At 41.7% G+C, this 18,955-nt stretch overlaps 1 protein-coding gene across 3 annotated transcripts in view; it reads left to right on the top strand.

The window, feature by feature from the left end:
- The window catches only part of tmcc1a (transmembrane and coiled-coil domain family 1a), a 49,295-nt gene that overhangs the window by 3,723 nt on the left and 26,617 nt on the right, over positions 1-18,955 (top strand). Inside the window, exons 3-4 of one of the 3 annotated variants that reach the window (XM_085393041.1) lie at positions 10,297-10,342; positions 11,371-11,657. In XM_085393041.1, the coding sequence (XP_085249167.1) occupies positions 11,397-11,657 (261 nt within the window). In that variant the 5' untranslated portion in view covers positions 10,297-10,342; positions 11,371-11,396. Of the gene's footprint in view, positions 1-10,296; positions 10,343-10,598; positions 11,658-18,955 lie in introns of those variants that run through there. The other 2 variants (XM_085393039.1, XM_085393040.1) reach the window with 2 other exon arrangements.

Genomic DNA, 18,955 nt, shown 5'->3' with positions numbered 1-18,955 from the left:
TGTAGATAGTTTGGGCCTAAAAATCTGTCTTTTTGTCCTCCACAATAAGTTTCCTCAAGTGTTTTAGGGACATGGCACACAAAATGCAGAAATATGTGTAAGTTTTAAGCTAATAGCTGTTAGGAATAATCTTGGCATTGTTAGTAGATGCAACTGAAAAAACAAGAACACATTTGGTGTTTTTACAACAAGCTCCTAACAAAGTTCTCTCTTTTTTAAGTTGTCTGTTATGTGTAGGCACAACGCTGGTGTGTCTTATGAGTTAGGTGCTTTTTTAATGTCTAAATGATTCACAGATTAGTGTCAAGTAGCTTAACAAACAAAAACAAACTCATTCGGGTATGAAGACTGGACTGAAAATGAGTAAAAAGCAGCCAATGTCCAAAGAAAAACTCTAAACAGCTGTCAGAAATCCTGAAGAACTGTTGCTTAAGACCACTTTAAAAATTACAGGAGAGTCTGCCTTTTTGGAAGTAAAGTTAAAAAAAAAAAAAAGAGTGGTGGCTCAAGTCTTCCACAGTACTGTACATCCTTCGTAGAATAAATATTTTTAAGTCTGTGTTTTACAGTTTCCAGGTTGTTTCCAATGTGTAAAAATAGTTAATAGTAAAAGTGTGACTAACTTCACGATTGTAGCTCAGTGCTACTTAGGGCTGCCACAAACGATTATTTTGATAGTCGACTAGTCACCGATTATTTTTGTGATTAGTCGACTAATCAAATCCATTGGACGTAAAACGTACAGCTTATTGCACCAGCACCCATCTGCTCTCATATAACTATCATTATCTTACAGCTTTAAGTGTTTAAGGTATGTGCTAACTAAAAATAAAGACAAAATGATAGTTTATTAAATTTTAATGAAATTTGCAGATTGTTTCGGTGGAGTTTAATAAACTCCTTGCTATCTAAAATATAACAGGACACCGGAGTAAATTCTCGAGCATCTCACACTTCTGATGATCAGTTGTCTGCTTGATGTTTATTCAGCTGTGTAAAAACTATAACTTTAATCTCAGCCAAACCGATTCACTCAGGAGCAAATAAAATACCGTATTTCCCGGACTACAAAGCGCACCTGAATATTAGCCGCACAAGCTAAAATCAGGGGAAAATCCTGTTTTGTACATACATTAGCCGCACCTGACTAATAGCCGCAGGTGTTTCAATGTTGACTTATCATATGTAAGAGAATATGCACAAAGGGAATTGTCAGGAAAGAGATGGCTGTTTGGAGACACACCCCTTTTATTAATATTTTGAAAAACAAGTTATGGGTACATATTTGCACATGTGCTGTGCTTCATAAATGAGTAACAAATGTAGTACATAACAGTAACCTATAGCACACCAGAAAAATAGATTCAGACTACCTTTTAGGCTCAGGTGCAGTGACACGGCTTTAACAAGAAGAAAAGCCAGTCATTCACCACCATCTTTCTCATCTTCCTGCGCACTAAAACCACCAAAGTCCTCTTCTCCAGTGTCGGAAACGAACAGGTTCAGGATGGCTTCGTCATCCACTCGCCGCTTCTCTCCTTCGTTGTCACTTTCAAAACCAAACAAATCCTCATTGTCAGTGTCAGAGTCGAACACCCTCTGAAGGGCCGTGGCGGTGTCCTCCTCTCCATCATGCAGCAGTCCAGCCCTTCAAAATCCGTTGGTGATCGTGGATGTTTTCACACTTTTCCACGCTGTCAGAATCCACCGGTGGAGTTGAGCATAACTTGCTTTTCGCAAGTTTATCGCCGCTCATCATCCACGCCTCCCACTGAACGCGTAGCGCTACTTTGAAGTTTGTTTTTCGCGCTACTTCGTACGGCACTACGTTGCCTGGCGGACGGACATGTGACTAACATACCACTCTTGAACCCCGATCCTTCCGCCAGGCAACGTAGTGCCGTACAACAGCGGAACAAACAAAACAAATCGTCTTACGATATCACAAAAATCATGGACAATCTATAGAAAAGCCGCACCTGACTAAAAGCCGCAGGGTTCAAAGCTGGTGCAAAAAGTAGCGGCTTATAGCCCGACAATTACGGTACTAAAAAAAGCCAAACAATAACATAACAAGTTATCTAAGTGACTTATATATCATGTTTAACCCGAGTAGCGAAAGACGGCGGTGGGTTTGAAAACGATTTGCCAGGAGTCCGGTGTTCTCACGGGCTCTAGTGAGCCTTTCCCCCAGCTAGCTATCATGCTAGTGGGTAACAGATGTCTCCGAAAACGTCGGAGCGCTTTTGAAAGTATGAGGTGTCTTGATAAACTGAGCAGATATTTGAAGTTTACACAGCTACATTCTCGCCTGAAAATATGTTAAACTTTATTTTATGACCCAAAAAGAATAATAAGAGTAATATTAAAACTAACTAGCTGCCACCATTGTGAAAGGACACATTCAACTTAAGTGGAAATTTTTGGATAAATGACACAAGTCAGCAAAACATAATATCTGTATCATTGTTTGTAGATATTTTTTTTATGTGAAAATTTTACATGCTATACCTTTAATTTAAAAAAAAATGCTACAGTGCTTGATTGAATGTGCTACTTTTATTTTGGGTGTTCTCATTTTTTGTCCCAAATCAAATACATAAGTCCGTAAATTGACCCTACATGTATGAGTACAGCGTTAGCCCTGTGCTAAGGTTGTATCTAGCAGCTCATAAGTAACTGTATATACTGTACATATAGCACTTATGTAGTTACGCAATGCCAACATTCAAATTCAAATTTTATTTGTCACACAACAAGTTACACAGATGAGTTATGAATGGGTGCTTATGTGTTCTAGAATATTTGGCAACATTTACAATTAACTGAGCACAGAAAAAGAATTGGTGTCTGATTATTAATTGTTGCTCTCTGCTGCAGATGAATATGCTGTGCAGAAATAGTGACACACTTCAAACATGATCATTCAGTTAGAAGTGTGTATAGTACCATCAGCAAGCAGGGAAATGGTGAGCAATCATGCCTTTGTTGCTGAACCTGTGTCATTCAGCTGGTGAGGGCAGCAGGACAGAAGTGTGTATTGCAAGAGGGAAATGGATGTATGCCAGGGCTGCAACTAACAACTCTATTGTTCCTTGATTAAACCTGATTAAAATTATACTTTTTTTTAAAATTTATCAGTTGATCCATGCCACGATAGTGATTTCTTGATATGTCATCTTTTGTCTAAAATCACCAACAATATATTTTATTTGCAGTAAAAAGTGATTTAGACTGACTAAGTGTTTAATCAAGTAATCGATAAAGCTGTACTCATTCATCGCGCTGCTGGTTAAGATTATCACCATTATATCTATTTGCATAATGGACTGTGTTAAAACACTAATGCTCTTCTAAAAAAAAACTTTATTGGGTTTATATACCCCTAGTCGGTGTCGTTGCCGAAGGATAACTAACATGACAACAGATGCCCCCTCATCTAATGTTGGCTTTGTAGAGTTGTGTTGCACAGCTTTAAGTCTCTTTGTCCCTTTTTCTAAACAGATGCATCAAAAATGATTAGTAAGGGATTCAAAAGGATTCACATAATCCCCTTTTTTCAGCCCCTTGGAGTCTAAACACTCTCAGCATCATTTGCGCAGTGATTTGGCTCTCTTCTCTCAACAACAGGTTGAGCCTTTTCTAAATGCAAAGTTAGTCTCAGATAAGAAACACTATCTTTTTTTCCCTCTCTGTCTCATAGACCCACACTCACCCGCTCCCACCCTCTTCCGCCTCCGTCTGCTGTTTGAAAGCCCACAGAGCAGCAGAGGTATCATATGCAGCTTAATGTAGATAATGTTTTTTTACAGTAAGTCTCTGATGCTACCAGGGGTTCATGTTCAAAAATAATGCTGTATCTGTGGACGGACTGAGTTTGTTCTTCCCAGTGGGACTGACTCCCACACTTCCAGAGTGAAGGTGAAATTCCTTTATAAAGGCTGTGGTTTCTAGTGGCAACAAGCTGCCTGTTTCCCTCTGATCCCTTCCTGTTTGAAGGCAGAGGGAGAAAAGAGCCAGAGGTCACGTGGAATCACAAGAGGTTGCACTTTAAAACGTGTCTGAGGGCCTTGTTTTAATGTTAAAGGATAACTTATTTATTTTCTAAATTTCTCTTAAAGCAGTTGTTAGATACCAATCAACTTGTCCCTGTCCCAAATTAGCTAATAAACCCCATGGTGATAGGTTACAGTCCCTTTTTGATAAAGTTAATCTTAAGCTAGTATAAGGTTTTAGCTGTCCACGTTTAAACAAATTCAGTGGACATATTGAAAGGTGTCTTTAAGTGTCCTTTCCCGTAACAGTATCCTCCTCCTGAGCACAAGTGGTGGAACGTTTTTTGTGGCATAGATTCAACAAATTGCTGTAAACATTCATTAGAAATTTTTCTTTATGTTGACATGATAGCCTCTCCAGTTGCTGCGGATTTGTCAGATGCACATCCATGATGCAAATCTCCACTTCCACCACATCCCATAGGTTCTCTGCTGGACTGAGATCTGTGACTGGGATAGCCATTCACGTACAGCAAACTCATTGTCATGTGCACAAAACCAGTTTGAGATGATTTGAGCTTTGAGACATGGCAAGTTGTCCTGCTGAAAACAGCCATGAAAAGATTGGTACGCTGGTTATACATAGACATTAGCAATACTCAGGTAGTGGTGCTTCAGCAATGCTAGATTGGCATTAAGGGGCCCAAAGTATGTCAAAAAATGATACCACTGATAAAAGCCAGGACTGATGCCTGGTTTAATGTTGTTTACATCAGATTCTTACCCTACCGTGTGAATGTCACAGCAGAAATCAAGAGTCATCAGACCAGGCATTTTGGTGAACCATTGTTTAAAGCAGTCTGATCATTTTTTTTCTCGGAGAACTGCCACTCACTGGATTTTTTTAATGATCATTCTCTATAAACTCGAAAAATGGTTATGAGGGAGTTTCTGAAATGCTCAAACCAACCTATTGGGCACATCCAGGCTGCGTTCAAAGTCACTTAAATCACCTTTCTTACGCATTCTGATTCTTATGTTTGAAGTTGAACAACATAAGACAAGTCCGTATGTCCAATATGGCCTATCTAGGTCTGGACACTCTTTAAAAAAACACACCTAATCTCAAGAGGTTCAGTTCATGGTTAAATAAGTGTTAATAAATAAAATATGGATGTTTTCCCCCCTTCTCTTCATTTTAGTTTGTTTACGTCTTCTTGAATTTAGATGGCAATCATTACAAGCTTTCGTGTTAAGTTTTGAAGGTTAGGTGGGCTTTCATCTTTCAGCTTAAGTCTCCTCCTACAGTGTAAACTTAATATTGTTGACCCACAGTCTACGTGCGGAGCCTGATGTCATGGTCAGAGTAAAAGATTCAAAGCCACGGCTTATATATGCTGATCCCCAATAACACCTCTAGTGGGCTAAAGGGTGTCTGGTTACCCGGGGCCAGAGATTTGCCTTAAGATGTGTAATAACGCAAATGGTTTCTGAATGCATAAAATTGCTCTCAGCTGTAGTGAGATGCCCTACACACTGATGACCTGGTAGATTTAGCTCTTCAGTTGCACAAAGTGTGCATTGATCCTGACATGCATTCCCCTTACCATTCCTTATGGGTGTGCGCCTTTAACACAGCCTCTGGTATGAGATTTCAGGTCATGTGTAGGTGGTTTCCAGCCTGTTGACAGCTGATGACGACCTGCCAGAGCTGAGGAAATAGGAGACATGTTGGGCAAGTTGAATGTATTACTACTGTTAAACACCTATCAGGTTAGAAAGTGAAGGCCATATTATAGGGCTTGAAATGTTTTACATATATTGGAAACCGTCTTATGACAACATCTGTCTTATTAGTAAACAGCAAGAGAATGAGCTCCTCAGTACCTATACTGGTTAGACACACCGGTGTTGTAGTAAATATCAGTGTGACTATCAGTGCCATGGGTGCTGTAAATAATTCATTCAGGCACTTGTTGTGGTGTTGAACACAGATGCAGAGGTGTCCCTTAAACAAGGCTTCCTCAGTATACCTATGACATCATCCAGCATAATGTTAAACCAGCAACCTGATCATGACTTGCTGCTCATCTTCAATTTTCTTCCACATCACTGCTTTGCTGCCTAGATTTGTTCATTGGCTAGCGTGGTTGTGTAAGCTATACCTCAGAGTATAAATGGTATTTATGGCCCCGTACAGTCACAAAAGACCAACATAATGGCTCCCCTGTTCTTTGCTGTTCTTTTTATTTGTAGCTTTCCGCCTCACAACCTGTTACATGCTCGACTATTACCCGAATACCACCTGCTGTCTGTCTTGTTCCCGTTGTGTGTGTGTGTGTGTGCGAATGCATGTGTTGGAGGTTTTCTTTTAACATTTTTTTTTCATTTATTTTTGATAAGAGTCAGTTTGGTAACAAAGGGTTTTGTCTTTAGAAGATATAAAATCTGCTATATTGGAGGTATTAAGGTAGATTATGAAGTACACTCAATTTGGCTTTTTTTTTTTTAGCATTCATTACATATTTGTGAGTAGTGTGTAAAGATTACGTTAATTCAGTTCAATTTTATTTATGCAGCGCCACATCACAACAACAGTTGCCTGAAGCTGCTTTATGACCATTAATTCAGATACAAGGTGCCATTGTCCAGTGACAGCCTCTTGTGTCATTAAGTAAACAGATAGTAACAGCAGTAACAGATGATTGCACATCTTCCGGTTTGTCCTGTTCCTGGAAAGCTGAGAACAACTTTGGCACCAGAGCCTCCCCAGGGTTTCATCTTGCACAATTGGGCGTTGTGTCTGCCTTTTTAATAGAACTACCTGCTGTACACCTTCTCATTTAGACACATTGTACTGAGCGCCTGGGTTGAACCTGACACGACCAGACGAAACACATCATGGATGCCTTTGATCCAGTCGGGCCCGTTCCACTGCCTGTGTAACCCTCTGTCTCTCTTTTCTCGCTTACACACTCTCTCTGTGTTGATACAAAGAGTTGTCTCTCTTATCACACTTTGTGCAGTTTGCTGAAGTCATCTCCTTCAGTGTCACAGCTGACACAACTGTGCTATTCTCTGCCACCCAACCACACACACATATGCATGCACACACGCACACATGAATAGAATAACGATTGTTCCTGTTTCCTGGCTATGCTGACATTATACAGCTGTTGAATGAGATCTGGTCCATTTTCCATCGGTCAAATGCATCACACACAAACACACATGTAGATACATCCACTTGTACCCAGTATAATCCTTGCTATCTTTTTTTTTTTTTCGTTGTCTTCCTTCTCTGTCTCTGTCTGATGCAAGCATGCACGGACATATTTGTCCACGCACGCAAACACAAACACCAAGCGAACTCTCTGGCCTAATTCCACTCTTATTGATGTGTGTCTGTCAGTGAAAGAGGCACAGCACAAAGAGCAGCAATGGGCCTGTATGTGTGAGCTCAGAGCGAACAAAGAGCGGTCTATTCCACGCCAGCTCTCAGACTCTTCTGGAAACACTGCATTTTCTTGTTTAAGCTATAGCCATATTTTGAGTCCACCAACTGTATGTTCAGCAATGAACAACAACATGGCTGCTTCAGTGTCAGTGAATGCAAGCCAGATTGACCTCTGCTTTGGGTTCTTCATGCACAATGTCCTGTTTAGGAACAAAATTTAATGGCAAAGTCCTCATTAAATGTCGATATTTCAATTATGGAGCTGTTGAAAAAAACATTTTTCTCACATTTTGCGTATTTGCAGATTGTCTGTTTTATCATTTAACTTTCTGTAGCTCTCAGTATTATCGCTCTTGAGCTCCAGCCCTTTTTAAATAATATTTTTGTGTAATAATAACAATAATGGGTATCATTTTTCGCAAACTGGTGGTGAATCTGTGTTAGAAAGTCATTTTGTCTGAATGATTCTGCAGCTGTTTTCTATCCAGAGCTTAAATGAACATTTACAGCACAGTATGTAATATATTGCCAAGCAGAGCAACTGAACAGAGAGAAAGAGAAACTTCAATAGAAGATTGTAGTTTTTTTATGTGTTTATCACAATATCTTTCATTTCTTAAAGTGATAAACTGAGTCAGGTTGAGCCAAGCCTCTTCCTCCATTTCTCCAGTTAAGCTGGCAAATGAGAAGAGGACAAATGGCAGCTCAGTTGACTGGTGTGAGACACAGTGCTGTGAACAAGAATGTGTGTGTGTATTTATGTGAGGGACTGAGTGAGGGTGACAGAGTTCCAGAGAGGCCATTGTTCATGTGGTGATTTGTGATTTACCTTTGGCAGCGTCGCAGAATCTCTGAGCAACATGCTGACTCACACAGGCTGCTGCCCCTGGTTGTCACTGACGCTGTTGATCACTGATAATCATTATTATGTGGTGAGCAATCAAAATACATATTTTCACAAACAATTTCTTGCAGTATCCTGGTCAGCATACAGTCATGAAATGAAGTAGCTTATGTCAGAAGAACACAGCTGCTTTTAAAGATCCATCTGGTGTTCGTATGTTCTCTCTTCTTAAAGGTAGATTGACAAGGCTTGCTAAAACTGAATAAAGATGCAAGCATACACATCAAGTCTGACAATAAAGCGTTGTCCTCTAAAGACTCCTCAAAGAGGATTTGGTGTGATTATGAAACCGCAGGCAATCAAGAAAACACCCAATCCTGCAGTTGGGATCAGCCTGGGGATGAAGAAGGGGATTTATTAATATGGATGGATGGATGGATGGGTACCGGGGTGAAACAAGACTTCAGCTTCAGCTTCAGGATAGGATTAACTTTTATGCCTTTACTCGCAAGCTCTGAAAGAAATTTAATGCTTCATCATCAGTGATTCACACTTCCCTGTCGCTCACTGTGCCAGCGGACGATGCATGCGCGAATCTGTCTTCAAATATGCATGTATTATTGAGTACGGTGTACAGCTTATGCATAACTTGTCACCTTCTGTGAGAAACAGCTCAGGTGGTAAGCTTGGTTGCATAGAAAACAACATATTTCGAGCACGTCATCATGCATCTTTATTCAGTCTCATATTTAGTCTCATCATGGGAAGACTGTATCCACATGAGATCAGCTGAAGAAAGTTGTTTGTTAAGAACTGAATTCTATGATCAAATATTTATATTTTTTAATTTAGTAAGAGGTGTAAAGTTAATTATTCCCGGCAGGATTGGATATTGCAATCATTTGATATTATTATTTACTATGGAATGCGTGCCAGCGTAAAGATTGTAAGTACTAAATTTAAAGACCATAGTTAGCACAACCATATTATGAGTACTCAGGTGACTAAAATAAACCTGCTTAACACCTGTCTCACACTCTCTCACTCTCACTTTCTCTCTCTCTCTGGCAGGCAACAGTTGCACTTAACTGATTGGCACCATCCTATATCAACTCATAGCCTCCAAATTAATCATATTAGAACCCTGTGGCCTGAATCTGTCAGTTGAGCTAAGAGATAAGATTTAGGCAGAGAAAGTAAAAGCATCTGTATGCATGCGTTTTACCTTGCTGAATTGAATGGAATGTTTTTATGTGCATGAATGCATCTTCTTTTGGCAGTGACAGTGTAGCTGTTGCAAGAACTGATATGACACTTGCATGTTGCTTCCTCCTCCACCCCCTTCTGTCTGTTGTGAGATGTGTGTGAGTGAGTGTGTGTGCCTGTCTGATAAACCTTGCGTTATTCTTTATGGGCAGGCACTGCAGCTAAAGGAATGATATAGTTTGGGTATATAGCTGTGCCTCCCCAGGGTTTTGAATGATCTAGACTTGCTTGCTTGTTTTGCTGTCCTTAATGGGAGCAGCTTTTCATGCTGCAGGGAGACTCAGGCTGCCTTCCCATCTATGAGGTGATCACTGATCAACCAATAAGGTTGCTCAGAAAGACTCCTTCTATTTTAGCAGGTGTCTTCTCTGTTATTTTGCCGATGGCTTGTATTGTGTCAGACGGCACAGGATTTCATGCACTCTGTGACACTACTCTATATGCTGTTTCTGCTGAGGAAATCCTTATCCCTCGATACTTCCTCAGGGCAAGGAGAGAATGCCTTTGGGGATTTGAAATTACTTCCTTGAGAACCACACAAACACATGCAAACATACAGTGTTTCCATGTGTTTGTGTCTTCTGTTCAGTGGAGCGTACATATTCACGGTAGCGGATTGGAATCAGGAAGCGGTGCTGATATTTCTTATAAGGTCAACGACTGATGATTGAAGTTCTGAATCTTAAAAATGATTCAATCTTTGGTCTTTTTCCATCTGTCCATCTTCCTCTTAGGTAACCCAGACGAGTGAGTCACATTAGAATGACAGTTTGGCTGATGGTAGGTGGGTTTTTCTTCTTCTGATGTTAGTCATCATCTTTTTTCCCCTTCTCTCACTCCTCTTTTCATCTCCTCCTTTTTTACTATTCTGATTGCATCCCATCCAGGCTGTTTATAATCTTAACATGCACACTTATTTAGTCTATATTTTTCGTCTTTTTGCCTCTTTTGTGTTATTTTAATTGTGCTAGTTTACCAAGATCCAGCTTAATTTACTTTATTCCTACCCAATAATTGATAATGACATATTGACATTGAAATAATATCAATTATTATCAAACACTGGAACAAAAATGTTAAGATGCAAATGTTGTGTATGTGAAAGTTAGGGTTTGCACCTGGATCTAGGTAACTTTTCATCCACTCATAATCCATCTCCTTTCTCTGTGTTAGACCAGAATGACCACTTGTTCCTGAGTCAAAGATGCATGCTCCCTTTTGGATCCCTCTGACCGCCAATGAGCTGATCCAACCCTCCCATCACAGTCCAATCACCACTTCCACTGTCCTCTGCTGATCTCTGCTGTTTTCTAGTCTTCTCCCCCTCAGTCAGTGATCTAGTCTGACCATCTGCATGCCTGACAGAGAGGAAGGGAGGCATTCGCAGGTTGTTTGATTGGACAGATTCTCTCTGCTATTCATGAAGAGTCAGCAGGACAATATGCAGCAGGGAGACAAAAGTCAAATGGCGCCAGAGGGGGTGGGACCCAGTTCAGGTTCTGTGACAAGGGGGTCACAAGGCTCAGGTTTGAAGAGGGCCTTTTCTGAGTCAGATCACCCTTCCTTGATTAAGATGAGCCAAAACGCCAGGGCGAGCATGGGGGTTCTTGGCCAGGGTTTGAAGCAGCTGTTCCAACAGCAGCGTAAACGTCTCTCCCTCTCTCGCTCCACCATCACTTCCTCATCATCCTCCTCATCTTCCTCTGTGGTGTCAGCATGTGGCACTTCCCCTTGTGCCCCTGAGGATGCCTCAGAGTCTTGTTGTCCTGACTCTGACATCTTCTCTGCTCCTATGGTTCCTTCTGCAGCTGGCCAGGGCTCAGCCGCTGCAGGCATGATGAGGCGTGGGACCAGCCTGCAGAGCCGGCGAAGTAAGGGTTCTGGGTCGGGATCTGGGAGTGGAGATCGTGATCCTCTTCTGAAAGGTAGCCCTCAAGCCCCGCAACGCCGCTACACCCATGATCCGCAGCAACATATTAGCCGCCCACGCTCCTCCTCCACCACCGATACCACACCCAGCAGCCCTGCCCCAGGATATTCCAGCGGCGATGCATTGCTGTCATCAGGTTACCAGTCCACAGAAGAGACAGACAGGGTAGGTGACAGGAGCCATTAATCATAATCATTACACAAGTTTATTGATGTGCCTCTGTTTTTCTATTCAGTAGTGTCAGACCTCATTTGTCAGTGAACTGTCAAACAAAAGCTGAGGTTCATTTTGCTGCTAATGTAAATTTTCCTGCTGTTCAACAGTGAACGCTCTGAGATGGGCCTGCTCTGTGTCATTACTGCTGTTGGATTTTCCCAATGCTGACTATTGTTCTAGTAAAATTGAGCTATTATTCAAGGCATGCACACACATGTAGAGTGTATATAGAACGGTGTACTCCAAGGTCTGGCTAACTTTACTATCAAGAGAGACATTTTTGAGCAACTTTTGACATATTATAATAAAGGTGGCAGCCTATTAAATATAAATTAGCCCATCAAACTCAGTAATAGGAATAAATAATTAAAATCTTTTACCACATGTGATCACTCTGCAGTGGGCTGTTGCATGCATGCATTTTTAATTTAAGAATATAATAACATATGTTGTGTTGCATGTCTAAAGCATCAAAAAGGTTTACTTATTTATTACCAACAAAACTGAACAATATCATGTATTTTTTAGCCAAGAGTCAACCTTTAAAGAAGAGTGACTATAAAGATATTATGGCCACTGTGAATCCTACCACTCGTATTTTAATATCCATAGTTTATTCTCCTCCCACTGAGACCTCTGAGTTTGTCCTCTCCCTGGATGTGAAGCATTTGACCATGTAGAGTGGGAGTATCTATACACAAACTTAGAATAAAATTACATTTTGGGTCAAAATTGGATAAAATTGCTATATCTCCCCATATGGAAAAGATACATATAAATCTTATAAAGTTTGTATCTGTCTTGTGTGAAACTTGTATGAAAAGCATACAAGAGTGAAAACAGATATAAGATCCCTTGAAAAATTATTGTTTTGGATACTTACTAAAACAATATATGAAAGTAATGAGAAAGTGGCCACTTTCATGAGTAAATCATATAAGTTTTTACTATTTCTTTTCCATATGGGTCTCCCCTTCAGTCCATCTTTGATAAGAAAAAAAAGCCACGTCCAGTTGTAATTTTGACTAAATTCCAGCCACAGAGGCAGTGAAAGCGAATTAATCTGTCCACGTATTGTTTGGAGTTCATATGTAAACTGACTTGAGGTTGCTGAAGTCATTTAATTGTATATAAATCTATGGCAGCCATGACAATTGAGGGTCATCAAAGTTAAAAGAATAAGACAATCAGGCCACAGACATATTAAGTGTTTCTTTAAAATCCTTGTATTGGCTGCACATTTTTGCAGTCACTTAAATGATGAATAAAAGTTCAAATGTTGAAAAAAAAATCCAATTAATTTCCATGTTCATATTTCTCAGTTAAAAAAATCTAAACCAAAGTGAGCCACAAGAGGTGGACAAAAGAGCTGCATGAGCTCCAGAAAAGCAGGTTCTCCACCGCTGGTGTAGTCAGTGTTGAAATATAGGCTCAGGATTAACAATAGACACATGCCCATATGAACACAACTAGAGGTGTAGCTTGTTTTAATTTAATTATAAAAAATCCTTTTCTATCATGCATCCACTTGAAGTAATAAAGGTCATAATCCAGCCTTTGGAAAGTATTTATACAAAGAACAAAAGTATATCTGAAAATATCATTATGTGATGCAGATTACGTAAGTATCCTCTAAAATGGGACTATTTTATGACCTGTTTGCCTCTTTGTCTTACAGCAATATAATAACTTCAGATAAACCTATAGGAATAAAGACTACTAGACTTTGTTATTCCTTTTCACTGAATGTACATGACAAAAGGTTAAGACAGCTTTCTACTTTCTGTCTTAAATAACTTCATTAGGTTGCCACCTGGATTGCTAAGCAATAAACAAAAGTTAAATCACTTTCCAACCTTATTACTGTGCTGTCTTTAAGTTCATTCACAAAAGTACTGTAAGGTGTGGCTTTTTTGAGGATTGCATGAGGAAAGGAAGACTAATAATTGCTGCAATTCAGTAGTTACCAGCTTCAAAATTCACCTATTAAGTAAAACTTGTGTAATAGATTTGCAATATTTTGATTGCTCTGTAACTGGATCATTAAGGGTAGACTGATGTGACATTTCTGCAGTGTCTGTTTCTTAAACTTTTTCACTTTTCTATTCCACAAAAAAGGCGATGTTCAATGACCACGAAATCTCAACCCCTAACTTGTATGTTAATTACACTGACATTGCTCATTGCTTTGTTTTGTTGCTTTTTTGTGGTGCAAAAAGAAACAAAAAACTGCAGACCCCACAATGTGTAAGCCATTGATATTCGTTTTTCTTTTTCTTTATTTGCTTGTTTTCAGCCATTTAGCTGCCGTTTCTTAATGGAAGTGCTTTTATCTTCCTACGTAATTTGCTTGTAAAAGTTGACCTTAAGTTCTGACTTTAACCACCTTTGGTGTTCCTGACTCCAGTTGTTTCTCATTACCACTAGAGGGCGCTGTTAGATCAGCCTTCCTGCTGTGAGCAGCACTGGGCTTGGTTCATGTGTTGGGAGTGTTTGCTTTATGAGCTCATGTTTGTTGTAGACCAGACTGATCCTTTTGGATAATGAAGTAAGCCATGCCAAGAAAAAGCATCAATGTGTCATAGACAGAAGGACGTCTGGCTATCTGGCTTTTAAGCCAGTGGTGGGGAGTAAGTCTAGGCCAGTGGGCCTTGATATCCACATTAAGCAGCAGGCTATAATGTGTGAGCTAAATTTAGTAAAGCCCTCTCCTCTTTCTTCATCTGTAAAACCAAGTATACTTCATTCCTGCATGAATGACCTCACCTTGAGTGACAGAGCAAGGCTGAGAGCCAGTCATCTGTGCTCCATTAGTCTTGCTGCTATGATGGACGACCATCAACCTTTCTGAGTTCTGCTGCTTGACCTTGGCAGAGGTTATAACCTGTCTGGCTCTTCTCTTAACTACCATCATAGTCATGTCTCCACACTACAACACAGCAATGCAATTAAGGTTATCGAGCGGTCGCCGTGGTTACCCTGAAACTTGCTTTCTTGGGACTACGCCCTGCTTAGGTTGTCATAGTAACAGCATGGTTGACCTTGGAGGTGTGTGAGGTCTGCTGCTAGTGGAGGTTGAGTGTTGCATCAAGAATGATGGATGTTCGGTGAACGATCAATTTTCTTCATTGATCGTCGCACTTCTTTTTTCTTTCTTGCTTTCTCCCTTTCTGAACATCCCCCCCACCCCCTCGTCCCTCATTATTCCTCTGTCTTTCCCTCCCTGTCCCCCTCCTCTGTCCCTGGAGAGAGTTAATACAGATAGTCAGCTGGTCCCTCCTCCTTCTCCTCCTCCTCCTCTCCAATCTCCCCCTCCTTCCTCTCATCCTCTGCCACCACCTTCGCTTCACCCCACCCTTCAGCCTACTGACAGGAAGCAGGAGGCAACCTTGCCTTGTCCTAGATGAGTGAGAGCTGTGTGTGAATCACTCCTGTGTTCAGAAGAGGATGTGGAGGGTTGTGTGCATGTGTGAACGTAAGACCTCATTTCATCTGCGTTCCAGATTCTCTGAGTGTGTGTGTGTGTGTGTATTTATTGAATATTCTTTGTGTATAGACAGCCATGTGGTGTGAGTATTTTGTCTGAGTGACTGTATCTTGTGAGAGAAAGAGATTTGCTCAGGGGATCACTGTGAATATGAGTAGAGGGCAACACGGCTGAGCTGTTATTATCTCCTTTTGCTCTCCCTCCCTTTTTTTCACCCCACTTGTGTTTGCATAGTAGATGACTAGAGCGGTGTGGACTACAAATGTGTGTGCACATGGATCTTTGGAGAGGATGGTAGCATGTGTGCCTTTGGCGTGAGTGTGGAGTGTACTATGTGAGGCGGTGTGTACTTTGGTAGGATATCAGCAGAGAGGAGTAGAACAGGGGATCCAGCTGTGGGTCCGTCACTCAGGCAGTCAGGATGGTGCAGCGCTTCAGTCTTCGTAGACAGTACTCCAAGGTAAGCTTAAACACACTTGGCTTGTCACTAAAACCACGTGTCTTCCTGTCTCCATGCTACAGATCCATTTACAGCTGAAGCCCGGTTTGTATTACATTTTTGCTGCCAGCCTTGTATTATCTCTGTAATACTTGTGTCATGCATTACCATTTTTCCATCTCTCTTCCTTTCTTTATCTTCCTGCTATTTGATAATATGCCAGAAACTGGGGATTCTTTGAGTTTGGTTCAGAAGAGCAGTCAAAATGAACAAACTGACTCTGTTATCATGTGCAGAGGCAGTTCATGATTAAGTATAAAGCATTGTTTGCTCACTTCTTTGATACCAGCAGTCTTTACAGTAAACTGATTTTCTTTTGATCCTTCATTCCCTGTTAAGCAATTCAGTCATCAGTGTGATCAGTGATCAGTGTTTGCACTTTATCTTCGCTCTTGTTAAACAGTAACTCATTCTCCAGTGGTGAGATTGGTAGCATGAAGTCGACTGGCGCCATTACAGAGGGACGTAATTATTGGTAAATGTTGTGTTTGATTATTGCTTATTAGGGAGCATTTATGACTCACTTTTTTTTTTTTTTTTTAAATGACATCAGAAACAGCAGTATGCGACATTACGTGATGGCAGAGCTTCAGTTCATCCTTTGTCTTTTTTTTTTTTTTTTTTTTTTTTAATAGATAGGACAGGGGGAATGAATGAGAGAAAGAGGGGGAGAGAAAGAAAGAAAACCAAAGGGGAGAAGAGACGGTGAGAAGGGGGGGGGGGAGAGAGAAAAAAAAAAAGAACTCCTGGGTCACCTGTATGGAGAAAAAAAAAAAAAACAAACAAAAAAAACAAACAGAGGAGACAGCAAACAACAAAGAGCAACATAATAATAGAGAAAACAAAGCACCATCACAATAAACTAGCTAGTCATAGATATCAATATTTACTAAATAATAAACGATATTGTGCAGCACGCAAGATAGACAGCGCACAGTGTGCTTTGAGGCAGCAGCCAAGAAAGCTTTAGTCCGCGTCTGTGAATACCCATGTGTGCATACCTGTGTGGATCAGCATGCTTGCATTCCAAAGGTTTCTCCATGTAATGATCTGCTAGGGAGTGTGGGGGGGCCACAGCCCCGTCCTCCAGGGTGTGAAGCGGGTATGGAGGAGATCAAAACTCCAGACATCCAGAGGCCCCCAGAACACAAGAGACCATGGAAGACCAACAGAGGGGCAGCCGCGCCACTGTTCCAGTAAGAGCTGAGGAGAGTCCCAGATGAGGGCTCGCCCAGCAGCCGCGGAGCAGAAGTCAGGGGGAGTTGCAGTGACGCGCCCGTGAGCTCCGCCGGCCCCCAGCTGTGCCTGAGTGACCGAGCCCCAGGCCGAGAGGCCAGGGGCACCCCACCTCCAAAGGGGCCCGAGCGAGCCCCAGGCCCCAGGCCCCGACAAGCGGCCGCCAAGGAGTGAGCCGGTGTGTACCCGGACGCCCACCCCCAGACACAAAGAACCACCAACACACCGACACCTGAGGGAGTCCGCCACCGGCAGGGGAAGTGGTGGTGGGTGGAGATAGGCCTCCAAACCTTGGAGGGCCTGAGGTGTCCCCAGAGAGGTGGCGTCTGATACCCAACCTGACATATAGACACAGACATACAGGCACACACAGACACAAACATCCATTCCCACCCTCATGCTCTCATATGCACTCACTCCACACTCAACCAACGTGGAGACAGACATAAAGAGACGCTGTACACACAATCACACTCCCCAAGCGTACTCTACAAACCGGGTCTAGGTACCCTTGCCCCTGGAGGGGGGAATTGCACCCAGACCCAGGTGGTGTTACCCTTTTCCCTGCGGTGGGGAGAGGCAGACCACCCCGACTCCGCAGCAGCAGGGAGGCCCCACACCCCAGACCGCAGTCGGACGGCCAACTCCTCCTACTAGCCCTCCCGCTCCAGCAGGCCGCAGAGAATGGGGGTGGGAGAAGACTCCAAACCTCCCTCCACCCGCTCATTGTAGTGTTGATGCATATGTGTTCTAAGGTGCAATTAAAACCCAGGAGGGCATGGAGCTACCTGCCAAGGAGCAGCAGGTAAGCGCATAGTCCCTCCTGCTAGCCCTCAATGACTAAGTGTATTTAAAATTGAGAGGTGGGCAACGACGTCAGGGGTGAGGTATACACCCTGATGACTCACTTACAATAACACTCTGTTGGCTGTGCTCTAAAACTGACTATGGGTTTAATGTATCTCTCCCCTGATGCCAGTGTTGTTAAACTGAGTAGAAGGCTTGTGTTGGAAATCAGCAGCAGGTCCGTTAAAAGCCTGCTGTTCTGCAGGTGGTGCTCAGCCTGTGAGCTATAATTACAATTAACTGCTGATTAATTGATTGACTGATTACACCCATACTATTTGTTCTTAACACCATGTTATAAGGCTGTCAGATGCTCATGTGCTAAGAAATGTCAGTGTGTACATGCGCAAATGCTCCGGGCAGACAGATGCACGGTGTCACTTTTAGAAAGACTAGAACCCAGAGTGATAGAGTATAATCTGGTCTACATCCTATTCAAAGAGAGACAAAGTGATAGAGTAGGAGTAAAAAGATATAGAACGTGAAAGGCTACAAGGTGCGAAATGCTCAGCTTCAGGAAGGCTGACTCATTTTGGACAGGAGATGGTGAGGGACAGCCGAGTAGACTCTGGTGTGATATGAGCTACTGAGAAGAAATAAAAACACCAGCCAAACCTTAAGGCTACTTCTCTCACACTAAGAGTTTTGTATCTGAGAGAGATGAAGCAGTCTTTGTCTTGGGAGATCATAATCTCCTCCAGGGCCTGTCTGCGAATGCTCACTATCCGCATCCCATCCAAAAGTGGGCTGTCGGGAAATACTGTAAAGGAAAGAGGTCGGGTAGGTGACCCCTTCTCTTTCCCTTAAGCCACATCTCCACATGCACACCTGTGTTCCTGTTCATCCTTTGTCTTCTGTTGTTTATCTTTTTATTTTGGCATGCTGTGCTCTGTAGAAAAGCCCCAAATCTGCACAGTTTTATAATTTGCTGATTCAAACTGAAAATGCACTCAAATGTGTGTTTTGTTATAGCTGTATCGTAAGATAGGATGTACTTTTTTTGGTAAGTTATTTAGTTATTAAATGGTTTAAATTAGCTTATTATATTAAATTGAGTATATTTTACATTTGTTTTGAATTTAATACAAAAATTTTGATCCCGTCGTAATAATCAGTAACAATTTGACTGAAAACTAAACATGAATCTCAGAATATATGCAGCTCTTTTGCCTTAGTGAC

This window comes from Rhamphochromis longiceps, linkage group LG20 (assembly GCF_057381845.1).
Source record: "Rhamphochromis longiceps isolate RC_006_pf linkage group LG20, R_longiceps_female_GT1.1, whole genome shotgun sequence".
NCBI lineage: Eukaryota > Metazoa > Chordata > Actinopteri > Cichliformes > Cichlidae > Rhamphochromis > Rhamphochromis longiceps.
This window is presented reverse-complemented; position numbering and strand designations above follow the sequence as displayed.